The 13,479-nt window shown below is 41.5% G+C and overlaps 1 protein-coding gene across 3 annotated transcripts in view; it reads right to left on the bottom strand.

Annotated features, from left to right (window-relative positions):
- Positions 1-13,479, bottom strand: part of lyst (lysosomal trafficking regulator) — a 63,107-nt gene that overhangs the window by 26,810 nt on the left and 22,818 nt on the right. For all 3 annotated transcript variants that reach the window (XM_061837087.1, XM_061837085.1, XM_061837086.1), the window contains exons 4-15: positions 13,128-13,218; positions 8,743-10,843; positions 6,574-7,513; positions 6,323-6,484; positions 5,324-5,504; positions 3,127-3,335; positions 2,948-3,014; positions 2,597-2,706; positions 1,668-2,037; positions 1,436-1,592; positions 725-898; positions 479-639 (exon numbers count right to left, since the gene is read on the bottom strand). In XM_061837087.1, coding sequence (XP_061693071.1) covers positions 479-639; positions 725-898; positions 1,436-1,592; positions 1,668-2,037; positions 2,597-2,706; positions 2,948-3,014; positions 3,127-3,335; positions 5,324-5,504; positions 6,323-6,484; positions 6,574-7,513; positions 8,743-10,843; positions 13,128-13,218 — 4,723 coding nt within the window. The remainder of the gene's footprint in view (positions 1-478; positions 640-724; positions 899-1,435; positions 1,593-1,667; positions 2,038-2,596; positions 2,707-2,947; positions 3,015-3,126; positions 3,336-5,323; positions 5,505-6,322; positions 6,485-6,573; positions 7,514-8,742; positions 10,844-13,127; positions 13,219-13,479) is intronic.

Genomic DNA, 13,479 nt, shown 5'->3' with positions numbered 1-13,479 from the left:
GAATTGCGGTGGAGTGGCCTGCACCATATTTTTCCTTGCACTTGTTGTAATGACAATAACTCTGAACCTGGAGTTACATATTTTATTGCTTGTTTTCAGCATTAGGTCCTTTTCAAATATGAACTGCAACACTTGATGAATGACAAAATCTTCAGATACTGTAACACTATAGCTTCCATGATAACATTAGCTGCAGCCTCACCTTGAAATAGCCTTGAGGTGAGTCACAGGAAATTAGAACCGGCGAGACATTACACAAGCAACACACTCACTAAATTAAACATACTTTTAAATGCATCTGACACACAAACCACTCAAGTTGTGTCCCTATTTAGTATTACATTTTATCCCATTTTACTCTGTGTGTGCCATCAAAAAGAAGCACTGACACTAAGTGAGATAATACACGAGTGGCAAGGATTGAAAGTGAAATAACTTAGTCTGTATGTGGCATACCATTAGCAAGAGAAAGCCCTACCATTGAAGAGGAGCACCGTTCCCATGCTCCAGTTCAAATGCTGTTTTGTCACCTCCTCAGATGATGGGATACAATGGCCCAACATACAGAAGGTTTTGTTGCTGTCAGAGGATAAACTGGACTTTCGAGGTAAGGTGTAGTCCAAAAAAACTTCACATTTCCTGAAACGGAGAAGGCTTAACGTTAACCCCATTTGTTTACCAACAGGTTTGTGTACCTTTTGCTGAAAAAAAATTGTACTCTCACATGATGCCGCACACCCAGACAACCACACGACCATGAATGTTCTTCTTGCCCTCGGGCTGCTGGGTGTAAGTGAGGCCGAGATGCTGCCATTGGCCGGGCTGGAGAAGTCCCTCAATAGAGTCTGCCTGTGCCAACAGCCCTGCTTTGATCTCATCATTTGGGTCTATACAAACCCTGTGGGAGCAGTGTACTTAAAGCCCGGGTGTCATCCCTATAAAAATTCTAAAATAGATATTGTAATGAAAAATACATCGTCCTCTGCACCCGTGCAAAACATTTTTCACAACGAACAGGGTCTCTTTCAAATTTATGAAGGGTAATTCCATCCTACTGAGTGTTCAAGCAATGTCCAGCAATGTAATGAGCCGGCATTTTGGCTAACACGAAGGAACAACGAGCTACCTTCCCGGAGGTAAAACTAATGGAAACAAACGAGTCCACTAGGGGGTGCCTCTGTCCTGTACGTCACTTCCTGCTTCTTCTCGAAAACAAATCCCTAGAGAGGATTTTCATGGCGGGAGTTACAAAAAGCTGTATACGTCAAAATCATGTTTTGTGGTGAAAAAACGCATGGGACCATATTGGCTGTGGGTTTTTCATTAATAATATACCAAAAATCATCCGTTTGACGACACTTGAGCTTTAAATATAAAACTTTACCAAGTACTACAATATGCCTCACAGAAACTCCAGTCTTATTGGAACACTCACCTGAATGTGAGTGAGCCAGTAAAGAAGTCCGCCCACACTTGAAGCATCAGTGCTTTAGAGCCCATGGATAGAATATGAATGAGGGCTTCCTCCACTACTCTTTTTCCAGCCTGAGGCGAACCATGGAGAGATTCAGTCGCAGGAGGGTTCCTTCTTTCTAGAAAAAGACAAGTGCAATACTTAAATGTACATACTGGGTATCAATGACTTTTACTTAATGGTGTTTCCTCACCCTTGTCTGTGTTGCCTGCTCTTTCCTCTTGCTCCACCACCCTCAGCCACATGGAGGCACTGAAGCCACTCGCCATATGAGGCCAGCAGTTCTGTCCCACCAGGGGCAAGTGGAGAGGAGCAGTATGCCAGGGAGAGGAACGCAGGTGACCCGTTCTGTACTCGCCGTCTCCCTCTCTACGACCAGGGGACTGTTTGCTCTTCCAGAGCAGACCAACACTTTTCCCTCCAGTGGTGCCATTTGTTCTAGAACTAGGAGACAGTCCTACTGGTGTTGAGGCCCCAAGGATTATTGGAAAGTCCAGTAGGTGAAGGGGCTCTATGTTCACGTTGGCTTCAACAATTTGTAAGATGCCCTTCAATAAAATCTCCTGGGAAGCAAAATAATAAATAGGATGCGAGAGAAACAGTCACTTCCTTTTGCATTGTCTTTTCCGCTCAGACCAAGTTTAAGCTATAATCAGTATACATTTAAAATATTAACACTTGCAGCAATGTTATACAACAAAAGTTATGAAAACCAAAAAGCCTTGAATTCTGCACAGCAGCATAATAACCAATCACACAAATTTATGTGACAACTGAACCTTTTACAGTATATCACTGCATTGCAATCTTCCTATTTGCAAACGTGTTTCTGGGTGACAATATATAAATGATGTTGTCTGCCTAGAAACACATAAGTGAGGTGGTAAATTGTAACACCACATCTGCTCTACACACATGGGTGTTAACTGTGTGACGAACGGGACGGGCCCAAGGGAGCAAAATGTGCTGTTGGTTTCAAGAACCAAGAGGTAAACATTGGAGGAATTGTCACTAATAAGCACATGATCGTGCCAAAATAAATATATTCAGATGTTATGCTTGCAGACGCTTTCAGACTATGTGTAACCTAGAGACTCGCGTGTGTGACAGTTTACTACTTACAGTAGGCGGAGTTTTGTCCAGGAAGAGACGAATCAATAGGGCCAGTTCCTCTGCTGTGATTCGTTGACTCACCATGGCAACCAGCAGCTCCACTATAACAGTCTGACAGTCTGAATGTAATCCAATTAGTAAGGTTACACACATGTATAGTAGTTCATTCAAAATAATGTAAGAAAAGCTCTTGGATTTCACAACACATCTGTCAAAATTTCTATATGTCTAAATACAATAGCTGGCCAAAATTATCCAAGAAATCCATAAGAAGTTTTATGTGTATCAATAAAATCGTAAAAAAAAAAAAAATATATATATATATATATATATATATATATATATATATCTGCAACAAACCTTTGAGGGCGTCGTCCGCTTTTCTAAGGAGGTTAGAAAAGCTAGACAGGATGATTCTGACTCCTCCCTGTGAACAACAAAGCAAGATGGGAGTCATATTTGAGAGTCCAGTAGGGAAAGAAACTATAGACAAGTGTGTATCGGTGGGAAAGTTCAAAGAAATAGAAGAAACATTAGACCTGATCATAGAGCAGAGCAGCATTGTGGTTGTTGCCGCGAACTGCGCCGAGCAGGCTGCGAAACACATGACTCACAACCTCCAGGTCTGGGGAGCCAGTGGCCAGTAGTTGCAACTCAATTGTACAGATTTCTGGGAAAAGCAACACACCACGCCCAGGACCGCCTGCCACTGTCGCAAACTCACGCTGCACAGACTCCACCTTCAATCCTGAGGAAACAGCCAATGAGATGCAACACTAAATCAAGACACTAGGGAAAAACAGACACATTTTAAACCTCCTGCTGACTGACACCCCTCTTAAATAACCCCAGCTGGCTTCTTAAACAGCTTCAGGATGCAGTGGCATTGCTTTCTTCATTTCCAAACAGCTATATTGGTGGCAGCTGATAAAATGAATTCATCTCTTCCCTGTCCTCAGAGGAGTATGGGAGTATCCTTTTGCTTTCATGAGAGCAGCCCAGCAGACTCTCATGTGCCTTGTCAGATCTCATTTTATTCATGCGTGATTTAAATCCTCTCAAGTTCACACAGCACAATTTGCTTCCATACTCGCACAACCAAATAAGGATCTGGTTCAAGCTTGAACTCAGATGAAGATACAAATGTAGGTAATAGTCTTTTCCAACTGTCCAAACTGTCCAATGAGTAGGAACTATGATTTGGGGGATATTGTTCATTTTCCATTCATCCATTTCCCAAGATCCTCACAAATCTGGAAAAATACAGGAGGCAATTTGTTGGGTATTGCAAAAAAATAAAATAAAATTTGAGGCGCTACATGCTTTACATCAGTGTGGGATGTAAAGGGTTTCTTCCATTTGCTACCAGAAAGAATCCAGAGCACAAACAAGTCATAAATAGACTGCATGTTAACTTCCTTACAATATGAGCTTCCTTCCCTTCAGTGGATTTTTGGGGACTTCAAAGCTGATTTTAAGGTCTTGCTTTCAACTTCTTAAGATTTTGTACAGCTCAGTGGATCTAAATCAACTTGTAGAAATTTACAGTTTCTGCACGTGGAGGGGAGCGGCTGTCTAACCATCCATAAGGTCAATAAGGAAGCCGTTTGATGAACGAGCCAATTCAGGTCGAGCCCCAATTCTGTGGAATGCGCTTCCACTTGATGTCAAGAAGGCCTGCTCAGATGAAATTTTTAAAGCAATTTTAAATATGCACCTTTTTATTCTTGTTTTAATTTACATTTGGTGTCTTTTTTTTAATGGTGTGCTTTTGTTTTGGTCCTGTTTTTATTTTAAAAAACTGTTTTGTCTGTCTTATTAAAGTTTTTTCAATTGTTAGTATTCTACCTGTCCAGCACTTTGATCAAAAGTACTCTACAAATGAAAAAAATATATTTATTAATAATCAAATTCATTTAAAGCAATTGGACACCACTTAAGAAGGAAAACCAATAAGAGCGGAGAATTTTAAACCAACTGGAATTGAATGAGGCCAGTATTTTGGCTTCAAGGTTGGACATGTTTTCCAGGAAGTAGACGTTTAACAGAGATTTGACAAATCACAAGATCCAGCTCATGCGGTACAATGAGCAAAGTGGCCTGCAGTTGTAAAACAAAACAATGACTGTATTCTAAGGTGGAAGAGAGAAAGTGCCTAAGCAGGCCGTCTGAAATCTATATGAACAAAGCAGAAATGCAGAGGTTATATGTGCCTGATGGGGTTAAAAAATGTGTGAAGGAATACTTCTGCAATGTCATACAAGTATTCAGAATTTGATATTATCAAACATCATCAGAGCAGAGCATGTGGTATTGTATTATACTGTACATGAAACTCACAAACATGTTCACGCAGCCATCACAGTTAAAATGTACAGAAATAATGACGAAGTTATTCGTCATTACTGGGAAAAATAAACATTTCTACTGGGAAAAGTATTTCACATTTGAGATTTCTCAAGGTTAAAAATAAAGAGGCTAAGAGCTTGAGGAAAAATATACAACTTCTCAATTTGTCAAGACTAATCTGTTGATATTTATCACAGACAAAAACAAACAGTAGAGCAGTAAAGTAATTCAGATAATTTATCGTTAAAGCCTAAAGTGGATCGAGTGACTGTGTGCGCGTTTTGAAATCAAATGCATCAGCAGTGATGTTTGACCAGCTCAGCTGTCGGTTCTGTTAATGATGTGTTGCAGATTCTAAAGGATCACTAAGGTGCAGTCTTGTCCTACCCTCTTCCTGGTTGGCCATGTCCTCTGGATTGCTTTCGCTGTCAGCGTCGTAACCCTCCTCCTCCTCCTCCTCCTCCTCCTCTTCCCCCCCAGCGGGCTTGACCCCACAGCTCTGAACACCGTCCACCTCCTCTGATAGATCTCCTGCTGGGGCCACCCCCTCAGCGAACACTTGAAGCTTCTGATTAAAAGAGGGCAAGAGGAAAATGAGGGGGAAGAGGAAGCAAGAAAGATGAAAAAATGAGAAAGCGGCAGAGAGCCAAAAGCCAAATAATTGTTTTTAAATATATTTCAATCCAAATAAAAGCAAATGAATATCATGAGTAAACTAAATGCTGAAAATATTTTAAAAATTACTTTTACTGATGCGGAAAAAATAAATCTTGTTAATGTCAGCTGACTCATGCATCACTCAGACAACCAAGTTCCTGGTTTTGTACGGCTTGTCATCATAAGGGCATGAAGGTCCGTGCACATAAGAATACAAGTAAACAAGTTTTAAGTGTCAACTGATGTACAATTCATTTCTTGTAAATTGAGGAAAAGATATTGTTTAGGTCCACGTGACACCATTCCAGAAGAATAAGCGTTTGACTGTGATGGAGGAATAGCCTTTGAGTTTCACAGAAGCAATTCAAAAGGATCATGAGACCATCATACTCTGCATGACTCACTAAGAAAGAACTCTCTGCTTCTGAATTAGGTAAACCTATTATATAAAAAGATAAAACATTCCTGTGTTGGAACAGGCTTAGTCACACAAGCATTTTAAGAGCCTCACCAACAGGTGACTTGTTGAGGAGAACCAAATCTTGATCAGTGTAAAATGAGAACACTCATTTTCTTTATCCATGTTTCTATATTAATCTATACATCTCTTTACCTATCGATATCTTTATTTTCCCTCAGTCTTATTTCACTACAATGCAAAAGATTACATGAGTTAAGAGCATAAAAAAACGCAAGCCACTTACAGCATCTTCCAAAGGCAGGACTTACCCTGTCTTGCTTTTCCTCAGGGGGGTCGGGAGAGGATGACATGTCGGCCAAAGCCACTCTCAGCAGAGAATCAAAGAGTGGAACAGCAAGGTCAGAGCTTACTATCCCTGAGCAAGAGAGCTGGTCTCTCACTTCTAACAGGGTATCTCCCACTGACTGCAGCTACAGAAAAGACATGATATGCTCCTTGAGACACTCATTAATACCACAAGATGTCTATTTTGTTTCATGGCTGAAGTCAAGTTCAATACCTGATAAGAAAGCTCTGAGTCTGTTCTCTGCAGGGCTGAGTTAGCACTGTGAAGACAAATAGCCAATAAGGCCTCAAGAAGGCGAATACTTTGTAACTGCCACTCTTCCTCCAGCCTCTTGGTTTGATCTAAGGTGTTCCCGTCAGCTGGAGCACTGTTAACTAAATCTTGACCCGTCTCATCTACTCCCAACAGACTGAATGGGACTGGGCATTCTGGGCTACTTTTGCCCTTGAGTTCCTTCTTCTTCCTTGCTTTGCCATCCTTGGTTTTACTGGAAAGCTTCTGAATAACCATACTCATAAGGCGCAAACAAACATCCAACCCTCCTAGTCTGAAGAACTGTCTCTGGAACAACGGGTTGGCCAGGTAGACACACCGACACACTGACCAAACATCAGCCGCCCTTCGTATCTGTTCTTTGGATGGCAGAGTCACACTGTCTGGAGACAGGTATGCCAAGCGCCCACCGAGGGGCTCACTAGCCGTACTGTCATAGCCTGAAGTGTCTTCAGAATCATTAGCAGAGTCTCGATCAGAGTCAGCCTCTTTGCTAACGCAAAGAAAAGCAACGCAGAGGAAGAGGTTAATGACATGGAGGTGTGTCTCAGCTTGGCTACGACCTGCTCCACGGGTCTGCCCACTATGACTCTTGTGTCGCGGGTATGCCTCTTTCAGCCCTTCATAGAACTTGCTGAGGCTCTGTGGACCCTCTCCAGATCCCCTAGAGCTGAGATCCTCAGGCAGGTTTGAGATTGTGTTCTTCTCTTCAGCAACAGCAATCTCCAGCTCCAGAAATGAGGAGTCAGCCTGCTGGTGTCCGAAGTTTGTTATTAGAGTTTCAAACACCTTCAGAGCTAAAGAGCATGTCTGGTCAAGGTACACCAGTTCTGTCATCTGGTTGAGCCCATTGCAGCTGATGAAAAGATCCCGGATAACCCTATGATGGAAATAGTCACAAGTTTTAAGGTTTATCGAAAGAAAGTGTCATCACAACAGAACAATAACATTTGCATTTTAAGACTAAATCATGTCCCTCAATAGTCTCATGCAGGAAAACGGCAAGCTCAATTTTAAATGCATACATTAACTGAGGCAATGGATGTTTTCATATTTTTAACTTTAAAACCCAACCGTTTTTAATACCTCGTCTTACTTTTAAAGTACAAACCCATCCACCCACCAAACAGTCAGTACCTGGCTGTGATGAATAATACATTATGTTTTGGGGTCACAAGGAAAATTAAACTAAAAATGTACTCCCCATCAGGGAGATTTTTGGTTAAATTGGTGGTGCTATGTGATTGCACACTATTACATAAATAGCATTGATATGTGGGCAGTGGACTATGTGACCTTTAAGTTTAATCTTCTACTCACCTTAGCTATGAAAAGAAAAAGGTTATTTATTGTAAACTCTCTTACCTGCCTCTAGATTGTTGCAAATATAACTTTTTTCAACTGTTTGTTTTTTTCAACGCTAATTCCACTTTTCTATTGCTGTGAAAAAGTACAATTGCAGACCAAGATCTTATTGTATAGGCAGAAAAGACAATTAGATGATGTTCCTTGCCATCCTGATAAAATATATTGTCAGTTGAAGTCAACATACAGTAATACAATTGATGTGAAATTGAATGTGTTTAGACAGATTAATAATTTATCCTCCACTGTATTTTGTTTGTTACATTCTTTTGAGTAGACAACCAATAAAGACCCATCTGCGAAAAAAATCCAGACAAAAGTTAGGCGAAACTGTTATTGAGTTGTAGCTAAACAAAGCCTCTACTGGTGGTCCTGTGCTGTACTTTTATCACATAAGACAACCCATCTTGCAATCCACAAAGGTTTATTAAATTATTGACTTGTATCAATTAGCAATGACAAGGTTGAATGATAACGAGTGGATTTCATATTCAGGCTGTTTTGTAATCTATGTGTAATTAGAATAAAAACAATTTCACGAGATATACATTGCCAAATCAGCACCAAGAAAACCTTTTATCCTTAAAAATCATAAAACAAATTACTGATATATTTTGAATCAATGCATCTTTTCCACTATAAACCAAATATTGCAACTTTGGACAAACTCTTACAATACCTAATCCCCCAAAGCAGTATTGAAGAAATAATATATGGAGAGGAAAAAAAAAAACAATAACTTACCTTAATTTAAGAAGTGCGGGTAATGCTTGCAGATATATGAGTAGTACCTCCACAGGTAGGCACTGTGTATGATAGCTGCAAACCTGGGTGCAAATTGTAGAAACCCCAAGCTGTTGAGCATGATGGGCTAGCTCAACCCCTCGCTGTAGGACAGGGTTGAAGATGTGCGTGTATAGCTGCCACTGCACTACAGCATTGCCACGCAGTGTCAAGTGGCAAACATGACCAGCCACAGCCACTTGTTGACTCAGGTGCCAGTTGTCACCAAACACGAGCTCTTGGTAAGCCTCAAGGGCATCCCACTTCCATAACATGTCCTGCGCACCCCCTCCGCTTGGCAGAATCCCTTGGGATCGGTAGCACAGACTGGTAGAAATAGCTGAAACGTCCCCTTGTTGTAACGTCTCCTCAAGACCTGGCAACTGACTATGGTCCAAAGTGCAAATGTTACACGAAGCAAGCTTCAACTTGTCTGAGGGGTGTCCTCCACCAAGCTGGTCTAGTATTAGCCTGCTGAGAACACTGAGAACATGAGACTGGTAACTACGTAGACCTGGAGCTTGGAAGGCGTCCAAGAGTGGTCTGATCACAGAACGAGGGTCCATGCAACAGCAGATTCCAACAGCCTGTACCCCGGCTAGTACCTGCAATACAGCCGGTCCAGTGGGCGACAAACGCTGCAGGAGCCGCAGAGATTGGTGAGCACAGGCAGCCAGACAGCAGCAGCGCTCAGGGTAATGTACTGCATTAAGCTCCACCCCTTCGTTCCCTTCACTATCCTCTTCAAAGGGGTTACGCCTGGCAGCCATCTTAAAAGCTGAGACAGGCAAACCAGACAGATCTCTGTGATGATGAAGGAAGTGGGAATATTCACAACGACGGTGACGTCGTCGAGCACACACGGACTGATGCAGCTGCTCTGACTTTGCTTTCTTGACGGCATTTACAATCTTGAAGACCCCAGCAATTAGATCTCGTAGTCTTTCTGAAGCCTCACCTCCAACTTCTGAATCCCTGGCCCTACCTAGTTCTTCCAGACGCAGAACTGTAGTTTCAAAAAGCTCCAGCCCACGGTGTTGGACAAATTCATGGATAAGGTCTAGTGCTTGACTAAAGAAGAAGGGGTTGGGTGTTGAGGCATGCAAGCAACTCAGAAGAACTTGTAGTACCCCTTCTAGAAGCTCAGGCAGCAGCAGTGCCCTGTGGCGAAAGCGGGAAAAAGAAAAGTCATCTTGGACCTCTTGTAAAGTCTTTTTTGGTCGAGGAGCAAATGGACTTGTCTGTCTGTCAAGGCAGCTTTGGATTTTTAGGGTGGCTCGGAGTAGGTCGGTCAGGCTGCGTCTCAGGCTATCTGGAAGAGTTTCACTCTGACTGACATCTACTGACATGAGGTGCAAGATGGTGCGTAGAAGCATCCTCTGGACCAGCGCAATCGGTTCTTCTGTCCAGCCCCCTGCAAGCTCTTCTGCTTCTGTTCCACCATCGCCTCCTGGACCACAACAATCTCCAAACTCAGTCAGGATCTCAGTGAGTGTTGGTACAACGCTGACTGCCAAGCCAGGATTGTGACTGATATTCATATCAAATTTACACACTTTCTCCAGTAATGAAAGTAATACAAAGCAGAGATCAAAGGGTGAGTTCTCCATGCGATTGAATATTGACATTGCAGCTGGGTCTGTGAGGGTTTCGGTGTCCATTGTGTGTGATCCAGAGAGTCGGGGATGGGGGTATGGTGCACTCATGGTTTCTGTGTTTGCCGTTGCTGTCAATGTCAACTTTGTAGCTTCTAAACGATGATGTAGATGATGTACACGGAGGGTAGAACCATGAGACTTTCTGCTCCTTGTGCCACTTGGGCCTCCTTTGTCTTCAGCATTGGCTTCTGAATCTGAGGTAGAAATTTGGGAACGTCGGGCATCCTTTACAGAGTACTTCTGGACCGTCCTGCGTGACCTCCTTGATTTCCAGGTGCCACTGCCAACACGTGGCCTCTTTCCAGTTTCCTGTTCCTCCGTCCCATTCTTCTGTCCTGCTCTAAGAGGTGGAGCCTTTACCTCCCGGCTGAGGAACACCTCTAATAAAGACGGCAGAGTGAAATCTGTTGACAGAGAAATGCTGTTTGTGAGTTTTTGGGAAATACATACCAAAAACACCTCTCAGGGACAAAATTTTAATTATGCAGCATAAAAGGCATATGAGAAAACAAAGATGATCAGAAACTTGTTAAAGCACATTCAGTGCATTAGAAAATAATTAAAGTAAAAAATGTCTCGAGTCCCTGTCACAGGGGATCATCAGTCCATTACCAAATACCAGTGTCATCCAAAGGTCAAAGCCTCCTGTAACCATTCTTTAATATTTCTTATTTCTCACTAGGTGTGTAAAAAAATTGGGGGTAAATGACATTGCAATTGATCCTCTATGGTGATATGGAATAATACTGAATTGCTCATTTAGTTCATTTTCTACGCCTGTAGTTCAAAGTTTAGTTCATTATTCCAAAAATGAAGTCAGTTCAATATTTTTCTTTTTTTTCCCCCTCCACTATGTAGCTAAGGAGGGGGTGGTGGTCGTTGGGCACGGTGGGTGACTAGTTAGCACGTCCGCCTCAGTTCTGAGGACCGAGCTCCAAATCTGGCCTCGCCTGTCTGGAGAGTCCATGCTCTCCTCATGCCTGCGTGGGTTTTTCCGGGTGCCCCGGCTTCCTCCCACATCGTCAAAATATGCAAGGTAGGTAAAATGAGAAAACTTAATTGCCCATTGTTGTGAATATTTGTTTGTTTATATGTACACTGCAACTGACTAGCGACTAGTTCAGGATGTACCCTGCTTCTTGTCAGAAAATAGCTGGGATAGGCTCCAGCACGCCCACAACCAAAATGCAGGTGAGGGGTATGGAAGATCAATGAATATTGCTAGTGGGCTATTACCACCACAATCTGGCATTTCCCCATTGTTGCCACCCATTCAGTCTACACTGGTAGACAGCTGCAGCTTTCACCATACAATGAGAAAAACATCGGGAAAAATGTGTTGTTAGAATGGTGTTTGTTAAAATGAGGAATTTAAACAAAATAGGATATTTGTACTTAATTTGAAAAAAAAAAAAAAAAAAAAATCTCAAAGTATGACCGTAACGGTAAAAGGACTGATAAGTTTGCATTCCTTGAAGCTCCAGCTGACTATATTATTCTTGTACTACAAAAAAAATAAAAATGCAAATTACCACAAACTATATTAAAACAAATTTCTATGGTTATATTACAAAACAAAATAAATATTGTATCAATTTCCCAGAGTGACCACTCAGTGTTTTAACGGAAGGATTCTGATAAATAATTTTCCTAGTAACCAATTTTTACAATTACATACCATATTACAAACCAACACATAAACTCCCTTCTACACAGTGTCCCTGAAAGCAGCTAATGTACTCACAAATCTATTTTTATTCAAAAAGCAAAATATAGAGCAAAATAAGAAATGCAGCACGTGTACGGTAAAATCTTTGAATCTTTCAAGCATGTCCAAACTGGTCCCTTTGATGGTCACTTTTAATGTTACAGTTGATTCACGATAAATTCCAGTTACCAAACATTGCAGCAGATCCTACAATGTGACTGTTGCGCACACCTACTTTGTGACGACGATGCGCAAACAAAACATTGTGCAGCCTTTGTTTTCACTTTAGTTGCTTACAGCATCAGTTCTTGAAAAGGGGGAAAAACAAGTATTGTTGTGGCATGGCGATCAGGAAAAATCACTACTCAAAATTCATTGCACCTGATACTGCTTTATCATTTTAATCTAAAACTTCAAACACTGCTTACGCTTAAAGTACGACAAACAAAGGTCTATAAATAAACAGCAAACATGACAAAATGAATTCTGTCCAGTTTTGTTGCACAATTGACATTTGTGCAGACAGAACAAGGGTTATAATGCAATAGTATCAATAATCATCGACATTGCAGCAGACCAAATGTGACTAGTGCATGTAAATTATGATGACGATGTTCAAATATCGTGCAGCCCTATTTCTCACTTTACTGGGTTTATAGCTTAATTATCCAAAACAGATGAAACAAATTATTGTTGTGACGTGGCGCTTTGGAAAATTAATCACTACACATTTCATTGCACCTGATGCTGCTCTATCACGTGAATCTAAGACTTAAAACAACGCTTAGAGATAAAGTATGACAAAAGAAGCTCCATAAATAAACATCAAACATGACATAAAATGAATTCTACTGTCCAGTTTTGTGACAGAATTTACATTTGTGCACACAAAATATAGGGTTATAATGCAGTTATTTTGATGTACATTAAAAAAACCCCACTGTGATTAGCTATAGCACGAACATTTGATGGATACAAACCTGGCGCTTTTTCTTCTTGTACAGGGATTTTCCACACCAATGGGAGAAGAGACAGCAACAAAGTTAGCAGCTCCTCTCGGCAAGTCAGCTCCTGAGAGCGCAACAAAACACACTAGGGTTACCTCGAAAGTCTGCCTTCTCCTCTCCTTTTGGTCGCACTCTGATGTCACATTAAGACACACCCATCAAGAGATTCTTCGAGCGCAAGACCTATACCCACTTGTCTTACATTACTAAGAGTTCATATAATTTGGGAAGTAAAACAAACTTGTTTATGAAGGGCTTTTGATACCGGAGACCGCCAAACTATGCTTTTGGTCAAGTAGTCAGTGTATCTTCAGTGTTACTGTGA

Source organism: Syngnathoides biaculeatus, chromosome 12 (assembly GCF_019802595.1).
Source record: "Syngnathoides biaculeatus isolate LvHL_M chromosome 12, ASM1980259v1, whole genome shotgun sequence".
NCBI lineage: Eukaryota > Metazoa > Chordata > Actinopteri > Syngnathiformes > Syngnathidae > Syngnathoides > Syngnathoides biaculeatus.
This window is presented reverse-complemented; position numbering and strand designations above follow the sequence as displayed.